At 42.6% G+C, this 26,516-nt stretch overlaps 1 protein-coding gene across 2 annotated transcripts; it reads right to left on the bottom strand.

Annotated features, from left to right (window-relative positions):
- Nucleotides 1–603: 603 nt before the first annotated feature.
- Nucleotides 604–25,316, bottom strand: paplna (papilin a, proteoglycan-like sulfated glycoprotein). Of its 2 annotated transcripts, XM_071497850.1 has the most exons (27): nt 24,775–25,316; nt 22,537–22,599; nt 20,766–20,869; nt 17,376–17,436; nt 17,050–17,152; nt 16,730–16,860; nt 14,766–14,889; nt 14,537–14,617; nt 14,260–14,432; nt 13,705–13,828; nt 13,469–13,595; nt 11,226–11,430; nt 9,972–10,148; nt 9,651–9,801; nt 9,230–9,310; nt 7,926–8,121; nt 7,580–7,664; nt 7,050–7,176; nt 5,866–6,349; nt 4,234–4,392; nt 4,003–4,130; nt 3,281–3,335; nt 2,984–3,130; nt 2,476–2,603; nt 2,081–2,189; nt 1,374–1,549; nt 604–779 (listed from the first exon to the last, which is right to left on the bottom strand). In XM_071497850.1, the coding sequence occupies exons 2-27, from the start codon at nt 22,591–22,593 to the stop codon at nt 625–627; spliced, it is 3,648 nt and encodes a 1,215-aa protein (XP_071353951.1). In that variant the 5' UTR covers nt 22,594–22,599; nt 24,775–25,316; the 3' UTR covers nt 604–624. The 2 variants fall into 2 exon arrangements, with proteins under 2 accessions (XP_071353951.1, XP_071353953.1); XM_071497852.1 differs by lacking the exons at nt 20,766–20,869; nt 22,537–22,599; nt 24,775–25,316 and adding an exon at nt 20,103–20,220.
- Between the last annotated feature and the right edge of the window lie 1,200 nt (nt 25,317–26,516).

Raw genomic sequence — 26,516 nt, 5'->3', positions numbered from 1 at the left:
TATCAAAATATTATTTTTATTATCAAATAATTACATAAAAATAAACACAGTCTGGTCGGAGCTCATTGTATATTACACAACAAGTAGATTCCTGTATCAATAGACGCTTAAAAAAAAGAGTAGTGGCCAAAACTACAGCAGATATAAAGTAGTTTCACAATATGTTCAATCTTTTTAATGACCTCAAAGGAAAAGCTATGATTCTCTTAAAAACAGAGAACATGTACAGTATGTCCAGTGAGTAATAACTTAATTAAAAAATTGTGACAGAAGAACGACAGAGAAGGTCTGAGCTTTGCCTCATCACATTCAACAGACTTTACAGGATGATATGGTCCCTACATTTTAAGGCACAGACTCCCTGAACAAAGCGCTCACTGTGGAACAACTCCTCCATCAGTCCCTTTTTTTTTTATTGCAATCTGCAATTATGGTTCTGCACAACCTGCTCAGATGTGAGTGTTTTTAGTCCTTTTGGCAAATGCAGCAGTTCAGAGTTGAAAGTCCAGGTTTTAAAAACGCAGTCCTCCAAGACACAAACGGCCTCACACCACAACCCCCACCCCACCATCCTTCCCTCCCTCCCTACCTCCCTACCTCCCTCCCTACCTCTGGGGGTTAAGCCTAGCCGACCAAACCTGTCTTTCCCTGTGAGTGCCTGGCACAGCTGGCACAGCAGAAGCTGGAGTAGTACGAGTTGGAGCAAAGTCGGGCGAAAACTATCAGCTCGCAGTTGGCAAGCTCAGGCTGGTCCACGCACTCCAGAGGATCACCACCACCTGCAGCAGCAGTAATGAAAGACAGTCCCTCTTAATGGCTTTTTTTGTGCCTCATAAAATCACAGCAGTGCACAGAACATGGTGTGGTGCTTCTGTAGAGTAAATTAATGATGAATCAAGCAGGTGAATCGCCATCTTTATTTCTCCTTGTTTGTGCTTCTGCATCTGCACAGATCTGACCTTTTAATTGATGAGTTGTCAGGAAAAGATTCATTTTTTTATTTCCAACATCATCTAAACAGCAGGAGCTTTGTTATCCTGGCTGCAGACCTCTGAATCACTGCACACATCTCCAGTTTGTTTTCAGTAATTCAAATAGTAGTATTCAGAATAATGAGGTGAAATAAAAGGACAGTGCAGTCTGATCATCAGGCCTCGGCCATCAGCAGCTTGTGCCATCACTTTCTAATGTAGAGAGTTGTTCTCTTTTCTGATAAACCATACACTAAATCCATTTTTTTCCATATATGAAAGCTACATGTTTGTCATGTTTGTGTGAAGGCATATATGCATATATTTTTTTTCTACATGTGCACTTGTTGCAGATGTGATCAGAAAAACATCAGGACGGCTGAGTTAGATTATCATCCTCACCTTGTTGTGTGTCTTTAATGATGCTCACTACAGCCTGGGCGCTCACTGAGTAGATGCCAGTGTAAGCGTTACAGGTGTAGGTTCCCTCATCTGATGGCTTCACATTATTTAGGATCAGGCTGCCATCAGATGACACCAGGATTTTACGACCATCCGGACGCACCGGAACGCCATTTCTGTCGTAAGAAGAGAATAAAAAGAAAAGTCAATTAAGGCCCATGAGCTTCTCGTAGCTTCTGTAACTGCTGTTGTTTAATAGCAGCTTTGAAATCAACCTCATCTGAAGAAAAAGACTCATTTCAACTTTTTAAAATTCATGTTTAATAAAACATTTTAGTTTCTCCACAGAAGACGATAATCTTTTGCAAGGTCAAGCTTCTCCTGTCTTATGTTTATAACTGGACTTTGAGTTGCAAACTTTGTGATCATGTACATGTTTAAAAGTTAGAAATAAAATTAATTTTGTATTTTGGAAGACTAATATCACCTGAATAAACTGGATCATATAGACCCTCGAAGGTTAAATGTCCTTTATAGTTTCATTATTCTATTTGTGTCACTTTTACAGTTGTTAGATGTCTTACTCTGAAACCAAACTCTCCAGTGTTGGTCGATGCTGTGCTGATATTTTTGGGCTCAGAATGAAGCATCATTTCAACATGAGGTCTGATAAGAAAACTGCTCCAGCAACATAATGTTCACTTTACCTGGACCAGCCGATATTAATGTTGTCTCCTGACACCACACAGGGGAGCTGAGCTGTGCTGCCTTCAGACACCTGGATGTTGGTAGGAGCTGTGGTGATCTTCAGTTCCGCTGGACAGTGAAACCAGAGAAAAAAAACAAAACATTAAATTAAAAATTGTATATTTAAAAATAGTTGCACCATGTTGAAGTTCCTACATTATTATTCTGGGTGTTACCTGGGGGGGTGACTAACACTGTCACTCATAATGAATCCTTTCTGACCTTTACTGCCACCCTCTGGTTACTGTGTGAAACTTCTACATCAGTGGAGCTCTGGAGTTCAGCAGTTCAGGCCGTACTCTCAGCCAATCATAACGGACATCATGTACTGACTGGATGTTTTACTGAAACACACCTTGGACTCTGAGCTGCAGCTGTCTCTGCTCCAGCTGCTGAGGACCGGAGGCCGTACATGTGTAGACACCAGAGTCATCAGACTTCAGAGCGCCGACGATCAGGGTGCCATCTGGGTGCTGGGTGAACCTGCAACACAGCAGTCAGTCAGGACCCCTGTCCACACTCAGGTCAGATGAATACTTACCAAACTTATAACAATTCATCCTGATGAGAACATGAATGTCTGAACCAAATTTAATGCCAATTCATTCAATAGGTGTTGAGACATTTCACTGAAACCACAAATATGAACTTCACATCTGGAATAGAATTAGAGCTGTTGAGATTTTTGTGTAATGATACGCTAAGAGTGTATATACTGAAACCTGCCTGTAACCCTCCTCTGATCATAAGAGCAGCTTTTTGCCATCTGTTTATCTTGCACATTCTAAAAATCTACTTTCACTTTTCTCTTGGCTTTGACACTTTGCCTTTGACATGATGAATTAGAGCAGAATGAGAATTACCTGGAGTCACTGAGGGTCTGTCCATCCTTTGTCCACTGTATGGTGACAGACTGCAGAGCTGAGGGAGGGACAATGGTGCAGGGCAGCCGGGCAGTTTGTCCCGCTCGCATTTCCAGCGAAGATGAGCTTGAGCGGTCGATACTGAACCTGAGAGAAATGGTGCCAATGACCATTTCATCAGTTACAGCTCACTGATACTGGATGCATCTTAAGGTGTTTGTGTGGATAATCTTTCTCTTCCATAGAGGGAAGAGTTAATTAACTCTTTATGTGTGGAGAGACAGAGACGCATCTTACCGAGGGAATGGACCATCTCTGGGGAGTGAGGTAGGAATCATGGGAGATGGTCCCTCTGTGAGACACACACACACACACACACACACACACACACACACACACACACACACACACACACACACAATTGAACTGAGTGCTCCTGTTATAATTCACTTACATAATGTCACAGTAACACATCATGTTCTTACATCATCTGTGACATCAGGGCTTCACCAAAGTCTTTGGGGTTTTCATGTGACGAACTAATTGGGGTTGAAGTCGGTCAAATTATGGTTTTGACCGAATCTGGCCCCAATTAGCTGATTGTTAACGAGTGAAAGTGTTTTCACAAGCTTTCCTTAAGTGCTCTAATCTTTATAGACACAACCTGAACTATCGACTCTGTGGATATTTATTTTTTTATTAACTCTTAACCAACCTGTTAACTATTGACTGAATAAAAACTGATAAGAAATTGTAAACTGATGATAAAAGAAAATGATAAAAATATATTTATGTCCTGAGAGTAACACATCTGTAGTTGTTTCAAAAAAATTCTGACCATGAATTTAACGGAATAACTCTTTTAATTACATGAATAAAAATAAACTTAAATGGCTCTTTAATCAAAAGATGTTTTAAGATGTCTGTGTAGAGTGATTCCTTTAGAGGAAATGTTCTATAGTGAATCTACTTCCTTTATTAAATGTATTTATTCAATAAGTGCAGATGCAGGACCTTACCTGAGACAGAGAGGTAAATGTAGCGGTGGTCTCTCTCCCGCTCCCGAGTGGCCACACATAAAAACCAGCCAGAGTCTGACTTAGTGAGAGGACCAGCTAACAGGGACCCATTGGGCTGCTGGTGATGCCTGAAGAAAATATCAATAAATACAAAGAGAATAATCATAAACATTGTCAGGAAGATAAATTAAATGTGTATTAAGCCACTGAGTGTGTGTGTGTGCTACTGACCTATGAGTGGACAGAGGGATGCCATCTCTCCTCCACTCCACGATGACGGTGGAGGACGGGGGCGGGCTGACTCTGCAGGGCAGCACAACTGTCTGGCCGACTAAAGCTTCCACTGTGGAGGGGTCTGTCTTATCGATGGTCACTCCTCCCAGGATCAGACTGAGGAGACATGAGGGGATACAAGGACAGAAGGAAGGAAGGAAATAGAGGAGGAAGGAACAGGGAGGAACAAAGTTGGAAAACAAAGAAAGTGAGGATTGAAGGGAGGAAAACGAGGAGGAAGAGTCACTTTATGCTCCACTGTTGGTTCTTTTATTAGCAGTCACCAAAGCAGGCATAAAGAGCGCCCATAACCTGGCTTCAGATGTTTGTCAGAGAAAGCTCAGAGATAAAAGACAGAAAAGAGACCAGCTCCGCCACAAACAAAAGGCCCATGCAATGTGAAAAGTCACGGGACAAACAGACAAACAGACAAAGAGACAAACCTCCCCCTCAAAGCAACAAGTTTAGACACAACCAACCGACAGATGTTAAAAATCAACAGTGATGTTGACACACAAGGAGATTTTTAAATGTTCTCTTTACCAGATAAAACCCAGAGTAAGTTCCCAGCAAGAAGTGGACTAACAATGGCCCCAAAGAAAGCTTAATCCATGGATGTAGCTAACACACAACTACAATTACACAAATGTAAGGTGGGAAAGGACGGGATTGAGTGACGACACATATACAGTGACATGAAGCTTCACAGCAGAACCTTTATTAGTTTGATCTAATGACATCAAGGTTAGGACACAAAGCCCAAAGGTGGCGCGGACTGACACAGTGACATAGCAGGCACAGGTAAGCACAGGGTGACTGACATTAACTGGAGACAGACAGTGAAGAGTCCCAGGAGCATGAAAGAGAAGAGGTGTCCATGTGGGGTCGCTGTGAGGTCCTCGACTTCTCATGACGTTTGTTGCTAAAGCAGGCGTGAAAGTGAGAGTCTGTGGAGCTGGAAGCAGCTGCAGTGTGTTTACTAAGCAAGAGTTTCGATTAGCTTAGCATCACAACAATGATGTGTGTCTACATGAAGAGCATGTTGCATGAAATACAGCACAAAGAGTAACTCAACACCGGTCTGGAAAACGGACCACACACAGGTTGGGCGTGCTTTGTTGTACCTTTAACGACCGCCAGCAGTGATGTCACAGTGTATTGACACATTGTGGAGTACACTGTGACATCACTCCAACAGGGTGAGACATTAAACCACCAGAGGTCAGAAAAAATAAGCTTTTCAGGAGGTGATAAGTTTTTCTCTTTAAGTTAAAAAGAGGCTAAGATTTACAAAAACAGCTTCACTGGTAAATTTGACTGAAGACATCTAAAAGTCTGACTGAGATCTGTATCCTTATTTTAACTTTGTTGTATTATTTAAAAATATTTGTGTTGCACCCTAGATCTGGTTTTTTCATGTTGTGAGTGAATGATGCACATAATTTGTCTTTGGCCGGCGAGCTCAATCTTTGGTCCTGCTCAGAATCAGAGTGGGGCAGCTGGAGTGGGGCTCCTTCAGCGGGGGGGTGGGGGGGGGCTGGAGCAGGGAGTGAGCTGTTCGCTGTGCTCCCCAGGTCTTCAGGGTCTTACCTCGCAGCTGGGCCGCTGTGCTGTGCAGCGGTGACTGGGGAAGGCCGGCGCCCCCGCAGGTAGACTCTGCCTCTGTGGGCGTGTGTGGCGGCACTTGTGGCCTGTCTGTTGGTGCTGCCGGTCGAACCTCCATGGACCGTGAAAATCCTCCCCATGTTGCGCGACTGCCCACCTGTTGACCCCCCAGCTCTAGATCCTCCTCCAGATGAGGTGCCAGCTCCAGATGAGGTCCTTGCAGGGGTGGATTCTCTTCTAGAAGTTGGCTCTCCGGCGGGAGAGACCGGCCCTGGGCCCTGCTGGCCCGGCGCAGGCACCTGACACGCCCGCTGGCACTCTGCCCGGGTCATAAAGTTGTTGCTGTTGCCGTGGCAACTACCATACCAGAAGTGCACACACCTGGAGGTGATGACATCATAGTGGTAGCGTGATACCCAGCGGCTGCACGAGCCGGCTGCACGAGGCAGGGAGCAGATCGAGCGCTCAACTACAGCAGAGACACAGAGCAGGCGAGTTACCAGCTGACTCCAGATCAGAGGCTCAACTGTATCACTCAGTTTATCTTAAGGAGGCTTTGTCTTGTACAATTGCACTGTGCATTCAATGAGGAAAGATAAAACATCATATATTTGTTCTCCATCTTTCTTTAGATTGCATGAATGTTAGTAACAGTTCTCTGGTGCCACAAGTTAGTTTATTATTAGTATTTGTGTCACTGCCAAGGTGTCAACGCCCTCACAAAAGTTAAAGTAGGACACTCTGGCAGCCAAGGGGTTAACTGTGTAGCAGCATCCCTGAGTCGCATCCAGTTAGAGACCTTTGCTGCTTGTCATTCCCCATCTCTCCCTCTCTCTTTTATTTCACCTCATCTTTGTACAGTTACTGACCCAAAAATAAATATAAAAGAATTTTTGATCGATTCATCACATCCATGTGATCAGAGGTTAAAGACTCCAGATCACCTGGAAAGAACAATAGAAGAATAATAGAAGAAGAATACATGAGCACCACACTTAACCTCTGAACTTCTCAATGACTGAAGCAGAAGACTCTGTTTGTACTGAGCTGGTTAATTAATGTGAAGCTGAGGACAGAAGTAACAAAAGCGTCCCTGCACAAACAGGAGTTTAACAAGACAGAGACAGATGTTGTGTGGTGGTGTGTTACTTGCTCCTTCAGTCTCTTACTGTGGTTCGGTGGGTTAGGGCAGCCCTCCCCGTTGGGTCCTCCTGCAGGTGTGGTGCGGTCGTAACAGCACCCGTAGGTGGTGGTTCGGCACTGCACTGCATTCTCAGCAGGGAGGGAAGGAGCAACCTGAGGAAACATGCCATAACAGATTATAGGGGGAAAAAATCATCTCATTAATAAAGCAGAAAATATGTCCACTAAAACAAATTGAGAATGAAAATCAGTTTTTATTTGATCTACTTTTGTTTTCTCCTTTTTGTCACTGATCTGAGCTGTACCATCCCAGGTTCATGTCCAGCCAGGACCTTTGATGCAAATGCTGTCATCTCTCTACTGTCACTGTCTAATGAAGCTATAAAACAACCTGGAAAATATCATTTAAGTATAATAATGCACAAAAGACACAACGTGCATGAAAGAATTGTTCATACTCTTCATACTTTTTTTTTGTTTTTTACAAATTTTTACTCTCTCTATTATAGATGGTCAGGCACATAAACTTGTAAGAATGACATGTGCGCTTGCTTACAGTGGGTGCAGGGGCCACAAACTCGGCACAGCCCTCCTTGTTGGGGCCCTGAGCAGCCTTCATGCCGTCTTGGCAGCAGCCGTAACTGACACATAGGACAAGATGAGAGTAGGTACAAACAATAAAACAGGCTGTACTGAACGTTTGTGCCTAAAATAACAGAAAATGTGCAACTTTGACATTTCCAAGAAAACCTCGACCTCAGCCTGGTCATTTAGTGGTCGTCACTGTGGTCATGCATAATGCAAAACAGTCCCTGGTTAACGCCATTAAAGTGACACCCAGGCAAAGACTCAAACAGACTCAAACCTCAGCCACAGTGTAATGACAGGTTGGAGCTGGATACCTGGTCTGAATGCAGGATGGCTGGACGGGAGTGGCAGCTGGGGCCTGTGGGCAGCCCAGACCCTGGGGGCCTCCAGCTGAAGTGCGTCCATCTGGGCAGCAGCCATAATATGACTGGCTGCAGTGGAGGGCGGGGACGGAGCTGTGAGGGTCGTGGACTGTGTTGGTCTGGGTTGGATCTGTCTCTGGCCTGTGGACTGAGATGAAACCAAACCGGGGGGTGAATTCACACATCACACACACGCAGACGAGACCCCACAGTTCATGTGATTTAAACAGACAAGATGACACAAAGCAACAGAGAAGTTCACACATAGCTTCACAAATTTACAACAGAGTCTGAGCTATTGTGGTTGAGGCCACACAGGGAGGTTCCACAGGGAGCCGAAACACAAAAGAAACCAAACGGGAACACACATTAAAACTTCACCAACCTATTTGTTTATGGGAAGATCAGGCAGAAAAACAGTGGAGGTTACACCAGGACAAGACCTACAAGCATTCATCATAAATAATGTCACAGAAGGTGAACACTGTGAGCACACTGGACTGAAAAGTGCCAGAAAATACCAGAAACACCACAGCCAGCACTAGCACACTTCAGTGCCTCGGAAATATTTTAATCAGGCTGACAAAATGCCCATGGACCCCTGAAAACATGTCAATCAGGCCCGGATAATTAGTGCTGGGACAGGGAGTGCATGGGGACAGTGGTGGGGGCACGGAGGAGGAGGGGGTGCTGATGGGGACAAAGTGACAGGTGGTATATTAGCAGAGAGGAAGGAGGGGTGCAGGAGAACAGGAGGGTAGAAATGATTAAGGTGCAGCCACACACATGCATTTAGTTTTCTTTGGTCCAAACCACGAGCAGAAAACTTCACTTTCTAAAAAAGCTGTTAAAAACAAAGGAGGCAGAAAAACAACTTTCACAAGCAAAGTGGTAGAGATGATTTTTCCCAACGTAGCTACCCTTAAGTAATTAATGATACATGGTTTCACATGTTGCACAAATCCACTATTAATTCATGCAGAAGGATGATGAACTTGTCTGGGGACACAAAGTTAACAGAGATACAAACATCAGTCAGACCCTTTTTGCTCTGTGGTTAATTGAAATATTAGATAGATACAGGGGTTTATCTATCACCCATCATCCTTTTGAAGAGCCAATCCCAGCTGACACTGGGCGAGAGGTGGGGTGCACCCAGGACAGATCACCGTCTGTACATCACCTTCTTCAGACTCATAGACCCTTTAAATGACACTGTTTCCAATCAACAGACAAACACTGAGATGGGGACCAACCTGTTGCATGATCGGGGACGTAGGGCTGGAAGCCGGTCTGAGTGTTGTCATGTCCTCGTGGGTCCTGGACACTGGGGACAGCTACATACAGAGCAAACACAAACCAATAGGAGCTCAGTCCATCATGTAGATGGATTATCTTGGTGCAGTCTGACAGTGACACTGACTATGATGCTGTTATCTGTTTATCCTTCAGCTTTTTGTTGATGCTTTTTCTTTTTCTGTCTGTTCAGTAAATGTGACCGCTTACTACTTTGCTTTTATCAACATTTGAATTTATGTGTTCGTGGAGCTGCACGGGTGATAACATGAAAATAAAAAAATTATGTGAAACACATTATTCTGCAAGATGAAATGCACGCTTTCCAAAAAGTGTAAAAGAAAAATAGACAGCAATAGAGCCAAGTCAGCTGATACTCACCCTGGGGGCTGTAGCAGGGCTGAGTGTTGCAGCGCTCCACAGTGGAGGGTTTGGGGTGGGCCCTGCATTGGTCCCCAGGGTAGAGGTTCCTCTCTTGGTCTGAGCAGATCACCTGACGCTCTCTAGATCCAGAGCCACAGCTCATAGAGCACTGGAGCAAAAATGGAGAGAAACTTTAACCAATGAAAACTATCCAACTCAAAGCACAACTGGTGTGACAGGAAAAAACATGACTCAACAGAGGTGATGACATAATATCTCTGATTCAGCCACAGTAACCGCTCTGTGTTGTCTGTGTTCGTTGTTTGCCATCCAACTCACCAGCCCCCACTCCCCAACGTGCCAGCTGATCTGTCTCGGGCAGGCGGCCATCTGACAGGGTCGGACGGCAAGCGGGCGGTGCAAAGCGCTGCAGGATGTTTCCTCCAGCCTCATCCCACCTGAACCCACACAGGTCACGTCTCTGGTCTGCTCGCCTGAACCGCAGGTCACAGAGCACTGCACACACAACAGCAGGTCACACCTCCTCCTCTTGAATGTCGAGGCTTAAAGTTATATTGTGTCATTTACAGACGTGGCCAAAACTATTGGGACACTTAACCTAATATTTTGTAGTGCACCTTTTTAAGGTAATCTCACCTTTTCTCCACTTAAATAGACTGAATGACTGATTTTAGGATGGAAGACACCTGTGATTCTCACTGAAGCCAACAGTCTGCTTTAAATATCACTGCTCTTTTCACAGCGTCTTTGTTTTATTCTATGCAAACTTACAGCTTGCAGGTGCGTGACGAAAGAACAGAGCTTTGTTTGCTTGAGGTGTAGGGATGTAAACACTTTGGGGCCATGTCTGTAATTTCAGTTAAGTGAAGAAAATGTATTTGCTAAATTTAAAACCATAGTTTATTTACAAAGGTGGGAAACATATGAAGACAAATCTGGACTCCAATCTGCAGCTTGTGCTTTAAGAGTCTGTAATTTCCCCACCTTACATCTAGAGTTGTGCTTTAGGCTCAGTTTTTCAAGCCTCAGTTTAGCTTCATGTGTAATTATTGGTTTTACATTTAAGACTCCTGCATTGGTGACTATGCTTGAGTCAGAGAAGCTGAGAATTTCCATTTAAAAAATAAATAAACACAAACTCTAGGAAAGCCCACAGCTCCTTTGACAACACGTTCTACTACTTTGAAGAGTTTTCCAAGATTATTCACTTTGCTGCTCTATAAAGATGATTTTTGACTTGTTCTATAAACAGTTTTCTCATCTTTTATTCAGCAAAAAAATACAATAGCAAAGTCCCCCTCTCTCATTGCTTCTCTTGGATGACTCATTTATTATGAGGTTCATGAATCTCCATTATTCTTATCTTCAGTTATTTCATCTTTTCAGTTAAAACCATGTAACTCCAGCTATGACGGTTTCAAGTTTGAAAAAGGTAGTTTTTTGGACACTGAGAAGATTTTACATCATTATTTGATATAGCTGGTGTAAGACAGATGCTTTGGCCAGCTGGTGTATATCATTTCATTCAGCTCCACCTCTCTGTGATCGCCTGCAGCAGCTCGGTTCACTCACCGCACTCCATCTGGTCACTTGATACTCTGCACACTTTTGCATGTTGCAGGTCTGCAGAGATGGAGGTGCCTCAGCGTAGGCAGCACAAATGGCATCATCCACCACGCGGGGCCCTGAGGCATCATGGGAGACGCACTGCACGCTGCGAACCTGGGAGCCTCCGCCACAGGTAACCGAGCAGGCGTTCCACTCCCCGGTCGTCCAGCTGGGAAGCCCACCAGGAGGGAGGAAAGACGGGAGACAGAGGTTAGGACTGATGTGGTCAAGAGATGCTGGGAGGAGTTTCATTCCAAAAATCAGAAAAATATGTTTTCTTCTGATGAGAGAGAGACGACAGATGCAACTCTGTTTGGGTTTGGTGCTTACATTGTCACTTTCTCTGGCAGGTAAATATCTCTGAGCAGCATCAATACAAAATATGGGAATTTCCCTCAGAAAGTTTAGGAGAATCTGCAGCATCTCAATGAGGGAAGACTGTCACTCAGAGTCACTTGGGAATTTTTTAACATATAAACTCATTAAAGTACAGATTTGTGTTGAATAAAAGGCTACAACTGGAGATTATTTTCATTACTGCTCAGTGTATCAATCATTTCATCTGTGATACATCAAATAAAAGTGAAAGTGCAATAATCACAGTTTCCCAGAGCCCAGGTGACGTCTTTGAGTTGCTTGTTTCAAAACACAGAGATCTTCAATTTACAACAGAGAAAAGCAGAAAGTCTTCACATGTGAGAAGCTGGAATTTTTATTTTTTATGTCAATAGACAAATCGATTCATTGATTTTTTTTTTTTTGACTAATCACCTAAGCAGTAATTAGATTTTAACTTAAGGGACAAATGTTTGCTAACTACTCGTTCAGATATAAATCAGTGTTTTGGAATGAAACAAATGCATAAGCTTTTAAAAGGATGCATCGTTTTAATCAAACTGATCCTCAGCTGCTAAAAAACTACTGAGCACATCATTATGTTAAAAGCAACACATCCTTTTGGAGATTGCAGCGTTGCAGAAAATCCAGGAAGCCCAGCCACCAGTTGCTCCCAGTTGAAGACACAAAGTAGTTTTTCATCTCCTGGTTAGTTTTACTAATTACTAGTATTTACTAGAAGCAGTAATTACTGGAAAGCGCTGCTAAAACAAAAAACAAGCTCACATTTGAGGTGAACATCTACTGTCTCTGCTCTTCCATGCAGCACATCTTTAAATTGAGGGTTAATGAGGTGCAGTTAGCGTCACCCGAGCTTCATAAACATCTCAGGTTTCTGAGCTGCAGCAGCATCAAAGACAAGAAGCAGGAAATACCAGAGAGTCACTGAGTGAAGCCCTGGCTATTTACCACCACACCACTGCTGCTGTGTCCCATTCATATGTACACAGTCCCCAACACCCCCCTGCACGATGACCTTTAACCTACGAACACCTCACAGCACATCGGCTACATTAACAGACGGGGACAGAGTTTAGCAGTTTGCGAAAGCAGGCAGCAGCCCAGCTCAGGGATCAGGTACAGGGGCCACAGGTTGGGAGGTTAAAGAGGGGGGAGGTGGAAATCTGGCATCAAATCACTGTTGGGTCTCCCTGGGGGAGAGACGGTAAATGTGTCGAAGACAAATGAGCATCATTAAAAAGTTGAAAGGAGATCTCTGAGCTTGACAGTTGCCCCACGCCTCCGTTCTCACCCAACGTGGAGGAACAGGCTTTGTACTAAACACAGACAAACACATCTGAAGGACATTTTAATCAACATTTATTACACTTCTGAATCATTTTTGACTATTCCAGCACTTTTAGAGGCAAATAGCTAAAAATATTGTGCGTGGATTCTAATTAAGAGATTTACCACGATCTCAGTGCGCGCTCAGGAAATCAGCAGTGATCAGTGAGAACTACTGGCTTGGTGATTCAGATCTCCCACTGTGTTTGCAGTCACCTAAAACTACCACTACAGCTACACACCCTGGGTTACCTGAACACACGGGCTCTGGGTCTTTCTGAGGATGTCCACAACTGTGGCGGATACAGGTACGCCATCCTTTCAGACAGTCATAACACACCAACAACAGTCAAAAACTGCTCTGGAAGTTTCTTTTGGCAGTTGAGAAAATTTAAGCGCACAAACAAAACGGCTCATCTTCTGTCTGTTTACTTAAAATGGAAGAGAAATGAACTGTGGATGCTGCCAAAATCTTCTAAAATCACACAGTTTATCAGTTCAGAGGAATTCTGGCTGTAACTTACCTGCGGGTTTGTGGGCATGCATGCGGGTTGCATGTACGGTTGGACTGGGGCCTTGGCAGAGATGCACAGAGATAGTCAGGATAGGCCTCGTTATCAATGGTGCAGAAGACCAGCCGAGACTGGTAGCCTAACGAAGAAAAAGATAAGAGAACTGAGTTGTTTATTTGCAGGATTATAAAGATTCAAACAAGAGAAATACATAAGGATTTCAAGTAGTGTCTCTGTGAGACTCTGACCTGATCCACACTCTTTGCTGCAGGCAGACCAGGATCCAAAGCTCCAATAGTAGCCATCTCTGGAGCGTCCATTGGGAAGGTAATATTCATACTCCACCCCCTGGTTTGGCTCCTGGCTGATCAGCTGAGAGAAGAAAGTTGTACATGAAGATTAATAATCAATTGATCAATTGACCAACCAGCCACAGTCATGGGTTCAGAGTCGTGATCCTCAGAGGATGAACCCTTCTGTTGTTCTGATCTTTCCTTGAAATGAACATTTTACCCCTGATAATATATCTGAACACTCTTCTGTGAAATATCTGTGGATGTTCATGCTCCCTAGAGGTAGAGTCCTAATATTTTTGGTGTTTCTAAACTCTGGAAGTCCAATTATAAGACTCAAATTCTCACTTCTACACAAAATATCCATGGTAATATAAAAAAAAAAAGTAATCAATATGTTGTTCAATATTTTAAAATGTGGGCTGCAATGAACGTTGTTGCCTTTATGGGACATTGGCATTAATATATGGTAGACAAAAGCAGTCAGGTCTCAGCTGTATGTGATCTTACCTCAACAACAAGGGGTTCAGTGGTGGGGCCGCGGCCGATGATGGTTTCAGGGACGTTGTCACCCTCAGCACCTCGCTGGTAGTACAGCATGGTGCCAGCGATGGGTGTTGCCCTGGAAAACTCAATTACCCAGTGGCCATTGAGGTAGTACTCCCCACGCAGGTTCTTGATAGCTGGACAAGCAGAGCAGTTAAAGTCAGTCCGTTCCTGCACAGACTCTAACGTACTGTTTTTTTCTGAATCTTTAGTTGTTTTCTAAAAAGTCAAAGACTTTTACCGAGGTAGTTGCGTGAAGCCACCGTTTCTCTGATGCTGATGGTGGTGGCTCCAACAGGGATGATGAACATCTGGTTGTAGCCTGACATGAAAATAAGACATAACCCTTAAACTCTCACACATACAAACTACAGAGGCTGCAAACTCATACACCGACGCAAGGTTTAGAATAAGTGGTGACAGATTTTATGATTGATAACAGGTGGTAAAGTAAAGAGTGTGCATCTTACCGGTTGGCAGGTCTCGTACAGAGAATCTGTTCTGGACGCGGTGGCAGGACTGTCCGTTGCCCCCACACTGCAGGCAGGGGTCCTCCTGCTGAGGAGATTCCAGCATGTTGTCACAGCCCAGACGCTGGAGAAGGAAAAACCAGAAACATTTCAGTCTCACAGCTGTTAAGTCTTCATTTTAAACCTCCAAACTTCATATTTTATCTCAAATCATCAGCTGTGGCTTGTCTCAAAAGTGTTTAATTACTCTCTTTAATTAGAGTCAAAGACAGTTTATTGATGTTGATGTTGGCTTTAAGAAACGCAGCAGCATCATCACTTTATTCCAGTAAGCAAAAAACTTTCAACAGATTTTTGTAAAAGAGAAAAGAATCAAAACAAGTTGGCAAAGTTAAGATTATTCACACAAGAATAAAAGTTGTCCAGTGGGTGTCGAGTCAGCTTTACTACATAAACCCTCCAAAATGCAACAGTAAAATCACTGAATTGCAGGGTCAAGGGCCAAAACCAACACAAGACCTGATTTAAAAAGATAAGAATAAAATGTGTGTGGGAACACGGAGCGTCAGTGAAAGCACCACTCCTAAAACCAGGCGTCAAAAACCTGGAGCTGGAGGTTGTGAACGTTTTTTTAAAATATATGAACAGTAACGTTCAAAAATACATCTAGGGAAGAGGGTGGATTTCAGACGGATGCTCTCTACAGAGGAGGTGTTGAAGACTCGAGGTCAGAGGTTAAATAGATGAGGTGTTTGATGAGGACAAGGTCAACAGGTTGCTGAAATAATTACATAAAAGCAGAGTTAGAACAGGAGACGTGTTTGACATTAGCACAGAGTGAAACTAATCTTTTACCCTGCAGCTCAGCTCCTCTGACTGTGTCCACTCTGATTAATGAAGCCATGCTGAGACATTTTACTCCTGTGACTTTGATTTACTATAAGAATATGAATGGACGGACTCATCACGTCAATCAATACAACTGCAACAGCATTTTGGAAACTGGTTGATTTTTTTTTTTTTAATATTCTTCTATCTCCACACTTATTCACTGTACTTGAACATGATTTGTTCACCTCTCCTCAGCGTTTCATACCAGAGGCCACTTGTACAGCAGAGGGTGGAACAGAACATTTTAAACGGGATTTATTCAGGTCTAATAATTAAAAAACTGTTGATAATGACAAACAAAGCCCAAAAGACTGAGTAAGAAAACCTTGCATGTGAGTTTATTTAATCATTAAATCATTGATCAAGGGTCATGCACAACTCACTTGAGTTATTAGAGGATTCATCTGTATTTAAAAGAAGTTGAGGAGAAGTCAAGAAAGGAAATGTTGAGACTAATGAAATGTAAATGGATGGCAGCTCTGTAGTGCACATATAATGTATATGTGGGAAACTCCATCTGGAAGACCAGGTTCAGGGTTTAAGAAGCCTCACTGCCTCTTTGGGTAACTCAGGTACAGTGATATTTTGAACTTAGGGCTAAGGGCAGAGGTGCCTCTTTCTTTTTTGCTCCTTCCCCTTCAAAGGAATTACTTGGTATTTTGGGACATTTCGTTTTCTGGCAGAGAGTTAGATGAGAAGGTCGATACCTCTCTCATCTCTCACCGTCTAGCCTTTGTGGTTATTTGTGCAGTATCAAAATCCAACAAACAGCCTTTCCAAAGCTAACTAATTAAGGTCATGTCTCATTTGTTTAATCCGTTACAAAAACCAAAGGGGCTTATGTGCTGAACTATTTCTTGGCTCTAAGATTTTGGCAAGAAATGAGTAGAGACTGCAGGAAGTTATTATAGTCGCATTTGGGGATAATTCATTTTGCCCATTAAGGCTTAACTACTAGTAGTGAAACCTTCTCTTTGCCTCCCTGATTTTTTTTCTTCTTGCAGTTTTTTCACTTTTTATTTCGTGGTATTTTATCAGATATTACTTGTGTTTTCATTTTCTGCACCGCCTACCTTGCAGACTCCGTCCACACAAACATCCCTCCGTCCTGGGTGACAGGGCGTACCGTCGACCACGGCGCTGCGGTGACGATAGTAAAAGTTTTCTCCTCTTGGCATGCAGTTCAGCTCACAGGGGTTCTCAGCTGTCAGGGAGACGAGACTCATTTTAGAATGAAGGTCAAATCTTTCAATTAATACAATCATTTTATATCTATTATTCTATGCTCTACAGTCATTGGGCCTGAGTATTGTACATGTATCTCGGCTAGTTTGTGTTGCCCATTTTTATAAAGTCCTAAACTAACAGCCCAGACCCTCCACTCCACTCTGACCTCCATAATATGGGAGCCACTTGTGTTGTTTCCCCTGGAAGTCAGTCCCATCAAACTGGGAGCACTGCTCCTCACGGAAATCCCTGGATCCCTCTGGACAGTCCTGAGAGAACAGTCAGAGAGGTCAAAGGTCATTTAAGCCAAAAAAAGACTTCAAAGTTAAACATCCAATAGAGAATTTGTCTAAAATAACATATCTGGTTCGTCTAATTAGGGAGGATGTACATGCTTTAATCTACTTCACTGATGTTGGTTGTCATTCAGCCATAAGCACGTTTACAGGCCGTACGCTGGCTCTCAAACATGTGAAAGTTTTGTTTGCTCACCTGGATGTTGCAGGAGCGGTACGACTTATCTGGTCCCACACAGTTGTGTCCTCCATCAGTCCTGTGTGCAGGAAATGGAGCATGAATATGAGACACCACTGACTGATGTTTTCATCTTTCTAAAGCTACAAGAGCCGACTGCCTCAGTAAAATAAGCCACACATGTTGTAGTATTATCCTCAGATTTTTACAGGGGCACTCCAGTGATTCAGCACTGTACTTTAAATAAAGTTGGAGGACTTGTGGAAGACAGATGATGAAAAGAGGAATGGACCAAATCAATGCAGCAAAGTGAGGTATTCTGGTGTTTAGTTCAAGCACAAAAAACATTGCATTTCCCACAATACAACAAGACAGCCTCTTTCATCAGACCCCGACCTCCCTTATATCTCCTAAATACCCACTAACACCTCTGGGTTGTGATGCAGGTTTAAGCTGAGATAATGCTCATGAACCATCAGATTTACCTTTCCAAACTTTGGAAAGATCCTCAGAGCCACAGAGGACATTATACAATTGTTATCACAGACTGAGTAGTTCTCTGTGTGGCCTCCTGACAACTGAGAGAGCTTCATGTGTCAGTGGAGCCTTCCTTTAGGCTACAAATACATTTCTTTATCACCTCCATGGGTGCTATAAAAACCAGCTCTGCATATTTTCTGACTTAAGTTGCATTAAAACTTTATGTATCATCCCTGTGACACAGAAGCGGTTAATGACTAGGTGAGACTGCAGCACACATATGCAAATACAGCCTGTCTGGGAGTTCAGAAATAACCAGTTACAGCTCTGACATTAAGTGGCATTCCTCTTTAATCTGTGCCTATAAAAAACTGACTTCTCAGCACAGCCGAAGCCTCACCATCAACACTGCTGAACTCAGACTCTTGCACAAACATCGGCGCACTTGCACAGCAGTGAACCTTGAAACGGCAGATTGTTTTGCCACCCTCCCTTCCAGCCATGCTGATAACTCATGATTAAGTCACCTCCAAAAAGTACCTGCCCTTAAGCCTTAAAACAAGACACGCTCCTGTCAGCACGCCAAAACTGAAACGAAAACATGTCGAAACAGTCGTTCACAACATCCAGCCCTCAACTTTTCACCTGGGAATCAAAATGAAACATTTGGTACATTAGGTTTAAAATATCACATAACAAGATGGAGGAAAAAGTGACAGATATTTACAAAGACAAAATGACAAGCTTAATTCAATAACAACCACTTGCAACGCCCTCGAGTGTGAGGCCTCTGGATGGAGATCAGGTAATTTTATGCTGACGTGAATACATGGTGAAACAGGAGTTCCTGTAAAGCACACAGTGATTCAGCCTGTTGAATCATAGTATTTAAAAGGTGTAATTCAGGGAAACCTAGCAGGCAAGATATGACAGAGTTCATCCAATTAGGTAGCAGTGAGCAGGACTTCTTGCCTATTATTCATCATTTAGCTGGAGAGGGGAAACAGATTCACTAGCAGACTGTCTGCCCCACTGACTGGCTGCATGGACATGTTAAAGGCAGCATCTAATACAGCACGGGTAACTGGATCCATGGAAAAGATCAAACAGGAAAGAGCTGCTGGTACCTTGTTCTGCACACACTGTTTCCTTTCTAACAATGTTTAATGTAAAAAACTACATTTTCCAACAGTTTGCCGTCACATAAATATCAGACAAGGTGAATCAGAAAACTGTTTGGACATGTCAGGGAAATATTATTATAGACATGTTCTGTCTGGTGGACATCTTCCTTCCCAAAAAGAAGAAGATGTCCTTTTTTATCAAATTCCATCTGAGTTATTGCCCAATGAATGAGGCACACCTACATTCTGCTCAGCAGTTTATGGCAAGAAGGTCTGCAAACACAGCAAATGCATGATGATGATGATGAATGACATAGACCTTAAGTAGAAAATAATATAATTATTTTAAAAGTTTAGGAAGAAATCACAGCTGCAGTGACCTTTAATTAGACATTCAGGGCAGTGATTAAGAACACTTCTGAGGTACTTTAGGTACTTTAAGAGAAATACTGCACTTCTCATTTTATCTGAAAACTATAGTTACTCTACAGAAACAGAGTTTCCATCAAAAAAACATGTGATTCACTTATAAAACACTGCACACTTTTAAAAATTAAAACTGTTTCCCAATGTCTGACCCTTTATTTAAAAAAAAAGATCAGTGTCTAGTCTGGGCCCCTGTCACATTTAAGGTGTCGATAAGATGTTATCAGTTCCACCAAAGACACAGCTCTCCCTTAAACTACAGATGGTTTCATTTCAATAACTGTTCAACAATAATTTTCAACATTTCATAAAAAACAAACAAACAAACAAACAAAAAAACACTAGAGAAAAGTTAAAAAAATAAAAATAAATAAATAAATAAATAAATATATATATAAATATAAAGCAGATTTATCTCGCGACCCTTTGGAGAGGCCCAAACCTTAGACTGGGAACCACTGGACTGGACTACTGAACTGTATATGAAGCAGTTAAAATTATAGTTCAGTTTCAAACAGCTACAACATTAAAATGCTGCTTACACACCAATGCATCAGAATGAACTATCTCATAATGTAAAATATAACAATATATCACTCACAGGGACATTTCAGGCCCTTTTTAGTACCTTAACTTCTAATTGAGTATTTTTACATCAATATATTGGTACCTGAAAGGATCTGAATACTTATCAAAATAAGACACCACTGCTCACCTCATTAATACAGATCTCTTTATGTGTTACATGAGGCAACATGTCGGCTGGATTCCAGCAATGACAGATATGAACAGAGCATTCACAATGTAAGCTGACAGCAACAGCACTTTATGACGGCTCAGTGTGTCCTGTGATGTTAGAGGGGAGACAAACCATTTTTAGACAAAATGATTCTTTAAAAAACTAAAACATCTGCATTAAAGAAACAAGACAAACTGATGTTGATTTTTTTTAAAACCACTTTTAAAGTCTTTTAGGCCAAAAAAGCTCTGATAGAAATGTTCACTCCCCATCCGAGCTTCTCCAGCAGCCAACACCCATTACAGAGAAGTCCTTTTAATGTTAAAGGGCCCCTCCCTGTAGTCCGCTCTGGATGTAAGACAAGCCCACGTCCCTGTGACTTCAAGGCATTCTTTTCCCATCAAGATACAGTCTGTGCCCGTGAACCTCACAATTAGCTTTATTCACACAGGATAAAAAACTGTGTGTGTGTGTGTGTGTGTGTGTGTGTGTGTGTGTGTGTGTGTGTGTGTGTGTGTGTGTGTATTCAGCGCCTCACAATGAGCCGGGTTTGTGAAAGAAAGAGTGGCTGTGAGTTCAGGAGCAGTGTGTTTGTTTGTACACCTTCGCAGATGTGTAGATGAAGACTAGATAAATTACCTGTGAGTGATACAACGTCTGGTCCTCATGGTCACACCGCTGCCACAGCTGCGACTGCATTCTCCATAGGGACCCCAAGAGTCCCAGTAATCCCCACTGGGCCCCTGCACACACAACAGCAGTTTATACACCACATCACATTGGAAAAATCTACTCTAACCTCTTTTGTTTGTTGTTTTCTTTGCTTTCAGACCAATTCAAACACTGGTTACGGGTTAGATTCAGATAAATCTTATTTTGGAAGCATTTTGCTTATCTGAAACGACACAGAGAAATTTGTGAAACTTATTTGTGAAATAAGTGAGTCCTTTGTTTCCTTATCTTTTGAACAACATCACCAGTTCTCTTAAATATACAACTGCTGTATGCTTGAGCCAAAATGTCACTTACACGTAATTTGCAATAACACTTTTGTTGCTGTTATGTAATGTCATCATTACTCTAGGGCTAGAAGAAATGGTTATTTATTTAAATAATTTAATTTCATTAATGTCAATAAAACATCGGAAAACAAATGAATTGAAGTGTGAACGTCAGAATGAGCCAAAGATGATGCCATTTTATGTCTGGTTTCATCCATCCGGCTTTCTCTGCCCCTTTCCTGTCAATCTCCACTGTGCTATCAAATAAAGGCACAAAGGCCCCAAAAAATATCATAAATAAATAAATACTGTTGAGCAACTAATCACTGCAGCTGTACGTTACACCTTAGAGGTTCTGTAAATGATCGTCACTACCATTAGACGTCACACTAGGCCACCAGCATCAGACCAAAACAGACGCTTCCACTTCCGGGTTCCCCCTCTCCGCTCCCTCCATGATCTCAGTTAGCAAAGAGAAGAAGCTCAGTGACAGTGGCCATTAAACAGGCAAGAAGCACAGCTGAGTCAAGTCAGCCAACAACAAAACAACATAACCACAGCTGTTAGCTTATGCTAGCATTGCCATGCTATGCTCCACAGTAATGCTGCCAGCTAGCTATAGCAACATTTGCCAAACACATTCATAACATGTAACATCTGTAGCCATGAAGTTGCACACGGAGGAGAAGAAGCGTCAGTTCTGAGTCTGGATGGAGCCGTTGACCAGCTCGCAGGGCTCAGCATCTTGGTAAAGCCAGACCAGCATTAGCTCCACGGTCGGACTAGGACAGAAATGCAGCCTTGGTTTTATCTGCTGGGACCAGGCTGCACGAAGGACAATGGCAGAGTCCGGTAGTAAAGAGCGGGGGCGAGCTGGTAGAAACATCATGGATGTTTTGAGGTCCACCAGCTGTCCAGGATTTGAGCCAGTGGCCCCTACGGCCAGTCCGCTTGTGTTCTGGTCTTATCTGTTCTTTTTAGACAAAATCATGGTTTCTTTGGTGGAGAAAATTCTGGAGGGTCACTTTCACCTGAACTACTCCTACTGCACTGTGCCACCTGTGTGTGGGCGGGCCCTGTGTGCTTATAAATGCAGGGGCGGGGCCAGATACCAAACCAAAGAACTCAGGAACTCAGATTACAACTCAAACAGGGGTGTGTGGCTTCGTCCTCTGCTCAGGACGCCATTACTGCTTTATATTATTGTTTAAAATCTGGTTTACACAACCTTTAAATACTGTACACACTGCACGGATTTAAAGGACATCAAGGGAATTTAGATACACTTCAGAAAACGTAATCCTATAAAGGGACTGAAGTCTGAGCTTCTGGTGGAAGGGGACTTTGCACGCAACTTTCATTATTTTTTATTGGAGTATTAATTTTCAGTGGATCCACTGGGAGTTTACCGTGAGCGCTGGAGCCAAGAGCAGCTGCAGGATTACCAGAGTCAGGAGCATCTTCATTGTTCCCTGGGAAAAAAAAAAGAAAAGACATCCAGAGTTAGTCACTGTGACTAATGGAGGCTATTACACATTGAGCAACTTTTCCAGAAACAAGCCAGGGCAACGAGAGTGGAAACAGTAATTGATGTGAGACACAAGCCAACATATACAGAAAAGATCTATAGTGGCAGAAAGAGACAGCAAGCGGTCCCTGACCAAAACACAATAATGAAAAAAGGCATCAGCTTCAGTTCTGGCTGAGAGGCTGTAAACATCTGTGTGTTGTTGCCCTGCAGCATTTCCTAAAACGTTTCCAAGTGTATAAAACAGTGTGTGGGGATGATTTATTGTCGATCTTCGGGCACCGATCATCAGACTAAACGTACGATAACTGGTGCAACAGCTTGTTCTGTGGTTTGGCTTGCAGCCACCAACCACAGCAGATGATCAGCAGCTGGATCTGCCTCTGTGGCTCTAGTTAGTGAAGTCTGTGTCAGAGGAAAAACTCCTCAGCCGCAGCATTGGTTAATCTGATTCTGAGTTTACATAGAGGTTTGCAGATTTTATTTTGATCCACAGAGGAGCAAGTGATCAGTCGATAAATCAATTTATCAGTCTAGAGAAAATAATCAGCTACAGTTTTGAATTTTATTTTTTCTTATTTAACTTTTTTTTTAATGCAAAAATGCCAAAAACTTACTAGTTTCAGTGTCTCAAGTGTTTATAGATGCTGATTATGTTATCTTCCTGTGACAGTGAACTGAATATCTTTGGGCTGTTGCTCACACAAAACAAGACATTTGAAGCCGTGATCGTGGACTTTTCTCCATTCCCTGTCTCTTAGACTAAACAATAAATTGATTAATTGGGAAAATAATCAGCAGATTAATTGATAATGAAAATAAATGTTGCTTGCAGCACTAAATCAACTAAAACCTGAAAATCTGTAACTCATCACTTAATTGCTTAACTGGCCTAAAAATGGATCTTTTGTTGCATGTGGAGAAGCTGTTTGTTTGTTTTTTTCCAGGACAAATGGAGGGTTTCCTGCAGGGCGGGGGGCTGAAGCTGCCAACACACCTCTGACCTGTTAGCCATGGCCACCAAATGCCCCTATCGTGAGGAAAGTTATCCCCCTGCAGCCGTGTACACCCCAAAGAACCAACATAAGCAACTTCATAGTGTCATCACCCCTGGGTGGTGGTTGTAATCTGGGTCTGCTCTCCTCTGTCTTCACTTATATCTCATCAACTCCATGAAACTCCTCAAATCAAGTGCCCTAAACAGAATCCACGCTGCTCCACACACAGATATGTCACAATAAAACAACACATCCTTACAGATACTGCAGGAATTCATGGTGAATATCAATCAAAGCCTCAAGTCCCTCATGTTTGAGCCTTTGACCTGCAAATGTTTTTTTTTTCATTTCTGCTTAATAAATGACTTCAAATGATAAATGAGTCACCAAAATGAACCTTTCATTCATTTCAAGTCTTTCCAGCGCTGATGAGACAGAACAGCTGTTTAAATAACGCGGACATGTCCTCAGATCAAATGATATTCTGGCTCTTGCTCACACAGTTAACCATTGATCTCTTTAGTGAGATTTCTGCATCACTTGATTTTCACTGCACCACATCATAAAGCCTTTAGCCTCAGGCTGTACAAGCTTTTATCCAACCAAATTAACACTTACTCATCAGTCAGCCAGGGCAAGCAGTGTCTTGTGCCCTGTGTCCTGTGTGTTAGGTAGGCTTTGTCTGCTATGGGCTAGGGTCAGTCTACAAAATCATCAATGGATTTATGATATATTTATATTGATTCAATAATAAATCGATTGATGTTTTTCTCCTCTTTATTCCTTTATATAACTTCATTAAACGTAAGGATCTATTTTATCTCCCACTGAGGCTCTCTCATGTTCTCTGTGGCACTTGACCCCTTTCTTCACACGATTGCTTTAGTTATTTCTCCTAAAATGAATGAAAATGTAAACTATAATGAATCTATAAACCATATTTCTCTCAGGTTAAAACGTATTGTTTTAATCTCTAATGAATATGGCTATCCGTTTTCGCTGAGCAGCCACTTCTTCCAAAGTCAAAAAAATGATTATTTCCTTCAAATATCTGTCATCTAAAAGAAACATGACACAGAGAAAGCTCCACCATCTTTGGGGGAACCCCTGAGTCTCCTCACCCGGCCCGGTGGCTGTTAACGCGGTTCTCTGGAGCGGATCCTTGCGGAGAAGCGTGCAGGGCGCAGCAGAAGCGACGGCTGTTTCTCTCCGGAGCTTCGACTGGAAGATGCGTCTGAACAGAGCTGCAGTGTCCTGGATATATGAGGAGGGTCCCCTGCCTCCCTGCCTCTCAGCCTCTCAGCCTCTCTGCCTCTCCCCGACAGGAAGCAGAGAGGGTGCCGCTGGTTAGACCTCCTCCGCCGCGTCACCACCCGAAGCGCATGCAGCTCAATGACAGCCCCTTTTTTCAGGCTGTAAAAATAACTGTTAATCAGTTGTAAGGCCCCTGTAAGCTTGTCCTACATGAAGGTTTTGAAAAGGTTCACCCCTCCTGCTCTCCCACTGTGCATGTTATTCCAGGGTAATCATCCGGAGACATCTCCCTTGCAGGTTTGGGCTCCCATGCAAAGGCTGGGCTATCTTTTTTTGCTGAAAATTGGTCCTAAATGTTACCTTACTTTGTGAAAAGAGAAGTTCTCTGGACTGGATGTTCAGTTGGACTCAATATCTTGAATCAACGTTTGGATTCTGATGGCATTTCCCCTACATGTGGTTTTCTTTCCTTCTGACCTCCTTAAAACCCCAAAAAAGTGTTGAGGTGGTGACCCTATGATTTGACTGGTGTCACAAATAATTTCACAAAAGATGTTGATGTTAAAACCAGACTGAGAGTCCACACTCATGCTGGCGGCTTCGTTCGGCTCTACTTTGGCACAGTCGTGCTTTGAGCTAAATGCCAGTGTCAGCATGCTGACATGTTGATGTTTAGTTGGCAAACACAAATAAGGCTGATGTGAATGTGCTTAGTTTTGCACGTATTTTGTCAAAGTAATAGACAATAATGTTTTGACCAGGTGATGGTGACAGAGGAAAGGTTAGAAATGAAAGTTATTACGGTTCATCATCTGGGGACAATCGATGTCTGTACCAAATTTCAGCATTTAAAAAAAGTCGTCTTTATGGCAGCACTAAATAAAAGTCAGTGAACCACCAAAATCAGTAGGATTCATCCTCTGAGAACCATGAATATCTGCACAGAATTTCAATCCATCATGGATGTTGGTTATTTCTCTGATAAGTTGAAACAGTGGTGTCACTCAAAAGTTACAAGCACTAAAATTACAAGGCTTCATCTCCTGGGACCATGAATGCTTGTACAAAATATTTTGACAATTTAGCCGCTGGTTTTTCAGATTAGAACAAAGTGGTGGACTGACCAAAGGTTTGACAGTGCAATCCCTCAAGTCATATCTGTAGCACAGCTAATAAAAATAATACCTGCAAAACAGAAATGACCATACAGCGCTGTTACTACACCGAATAAGTAAATATGTTGTTTTACGTGAGCTGAGCTGCATGTTAACAATAAATTTGCCAAAACTCATTCAGAGACAGAGAAATGTGTTATCCTACATACAGCATGTTTGAGGTCTAACTTCCTGTTGACCTCAAACTGTTCCATACCTGAAATCCAAACACTGATTTTAGGGTAAAAACTGCCGTCAGCATCACTGTCAGATCCAGTACATAGGTGTCTTACCTCTGGGGTCCCAAAGACTCCAAACAGATGTGATACATTATGTTTACAAGCAATTCTCTTAAGATTAGAAAGAATTATCAAGTGCATTTGTTGAGCTGTTAGAAAAGGGTTCCCACGATATTAAAATAAAAAAGCAAAACTCAAACTCAAACAGTCCCTAAA

Source organism: Trachinotus anak, unplaced genomic scaffold, assembly GCF_046630095.1.
Source record: "Trachinotus anak isolate AG129_WGS33_773 ecotype Australia unplaced genomic scaffold, CSIRO_AGI_Tana_v1 ptg000015l, whole genome shotgun sequence".
Classification (NCBI taxonomy): Eukaryota; Metazoa; Chordata; class Actinopteri; order Carangiformes; family Carangidae; genus Trachinotus; species Trachinotus anak.
The sequence above is the reverse complement of the archived record's forward strand: the minus strand, read 5'-3'. Positions and strand labels throughout refer to the sequence as shown.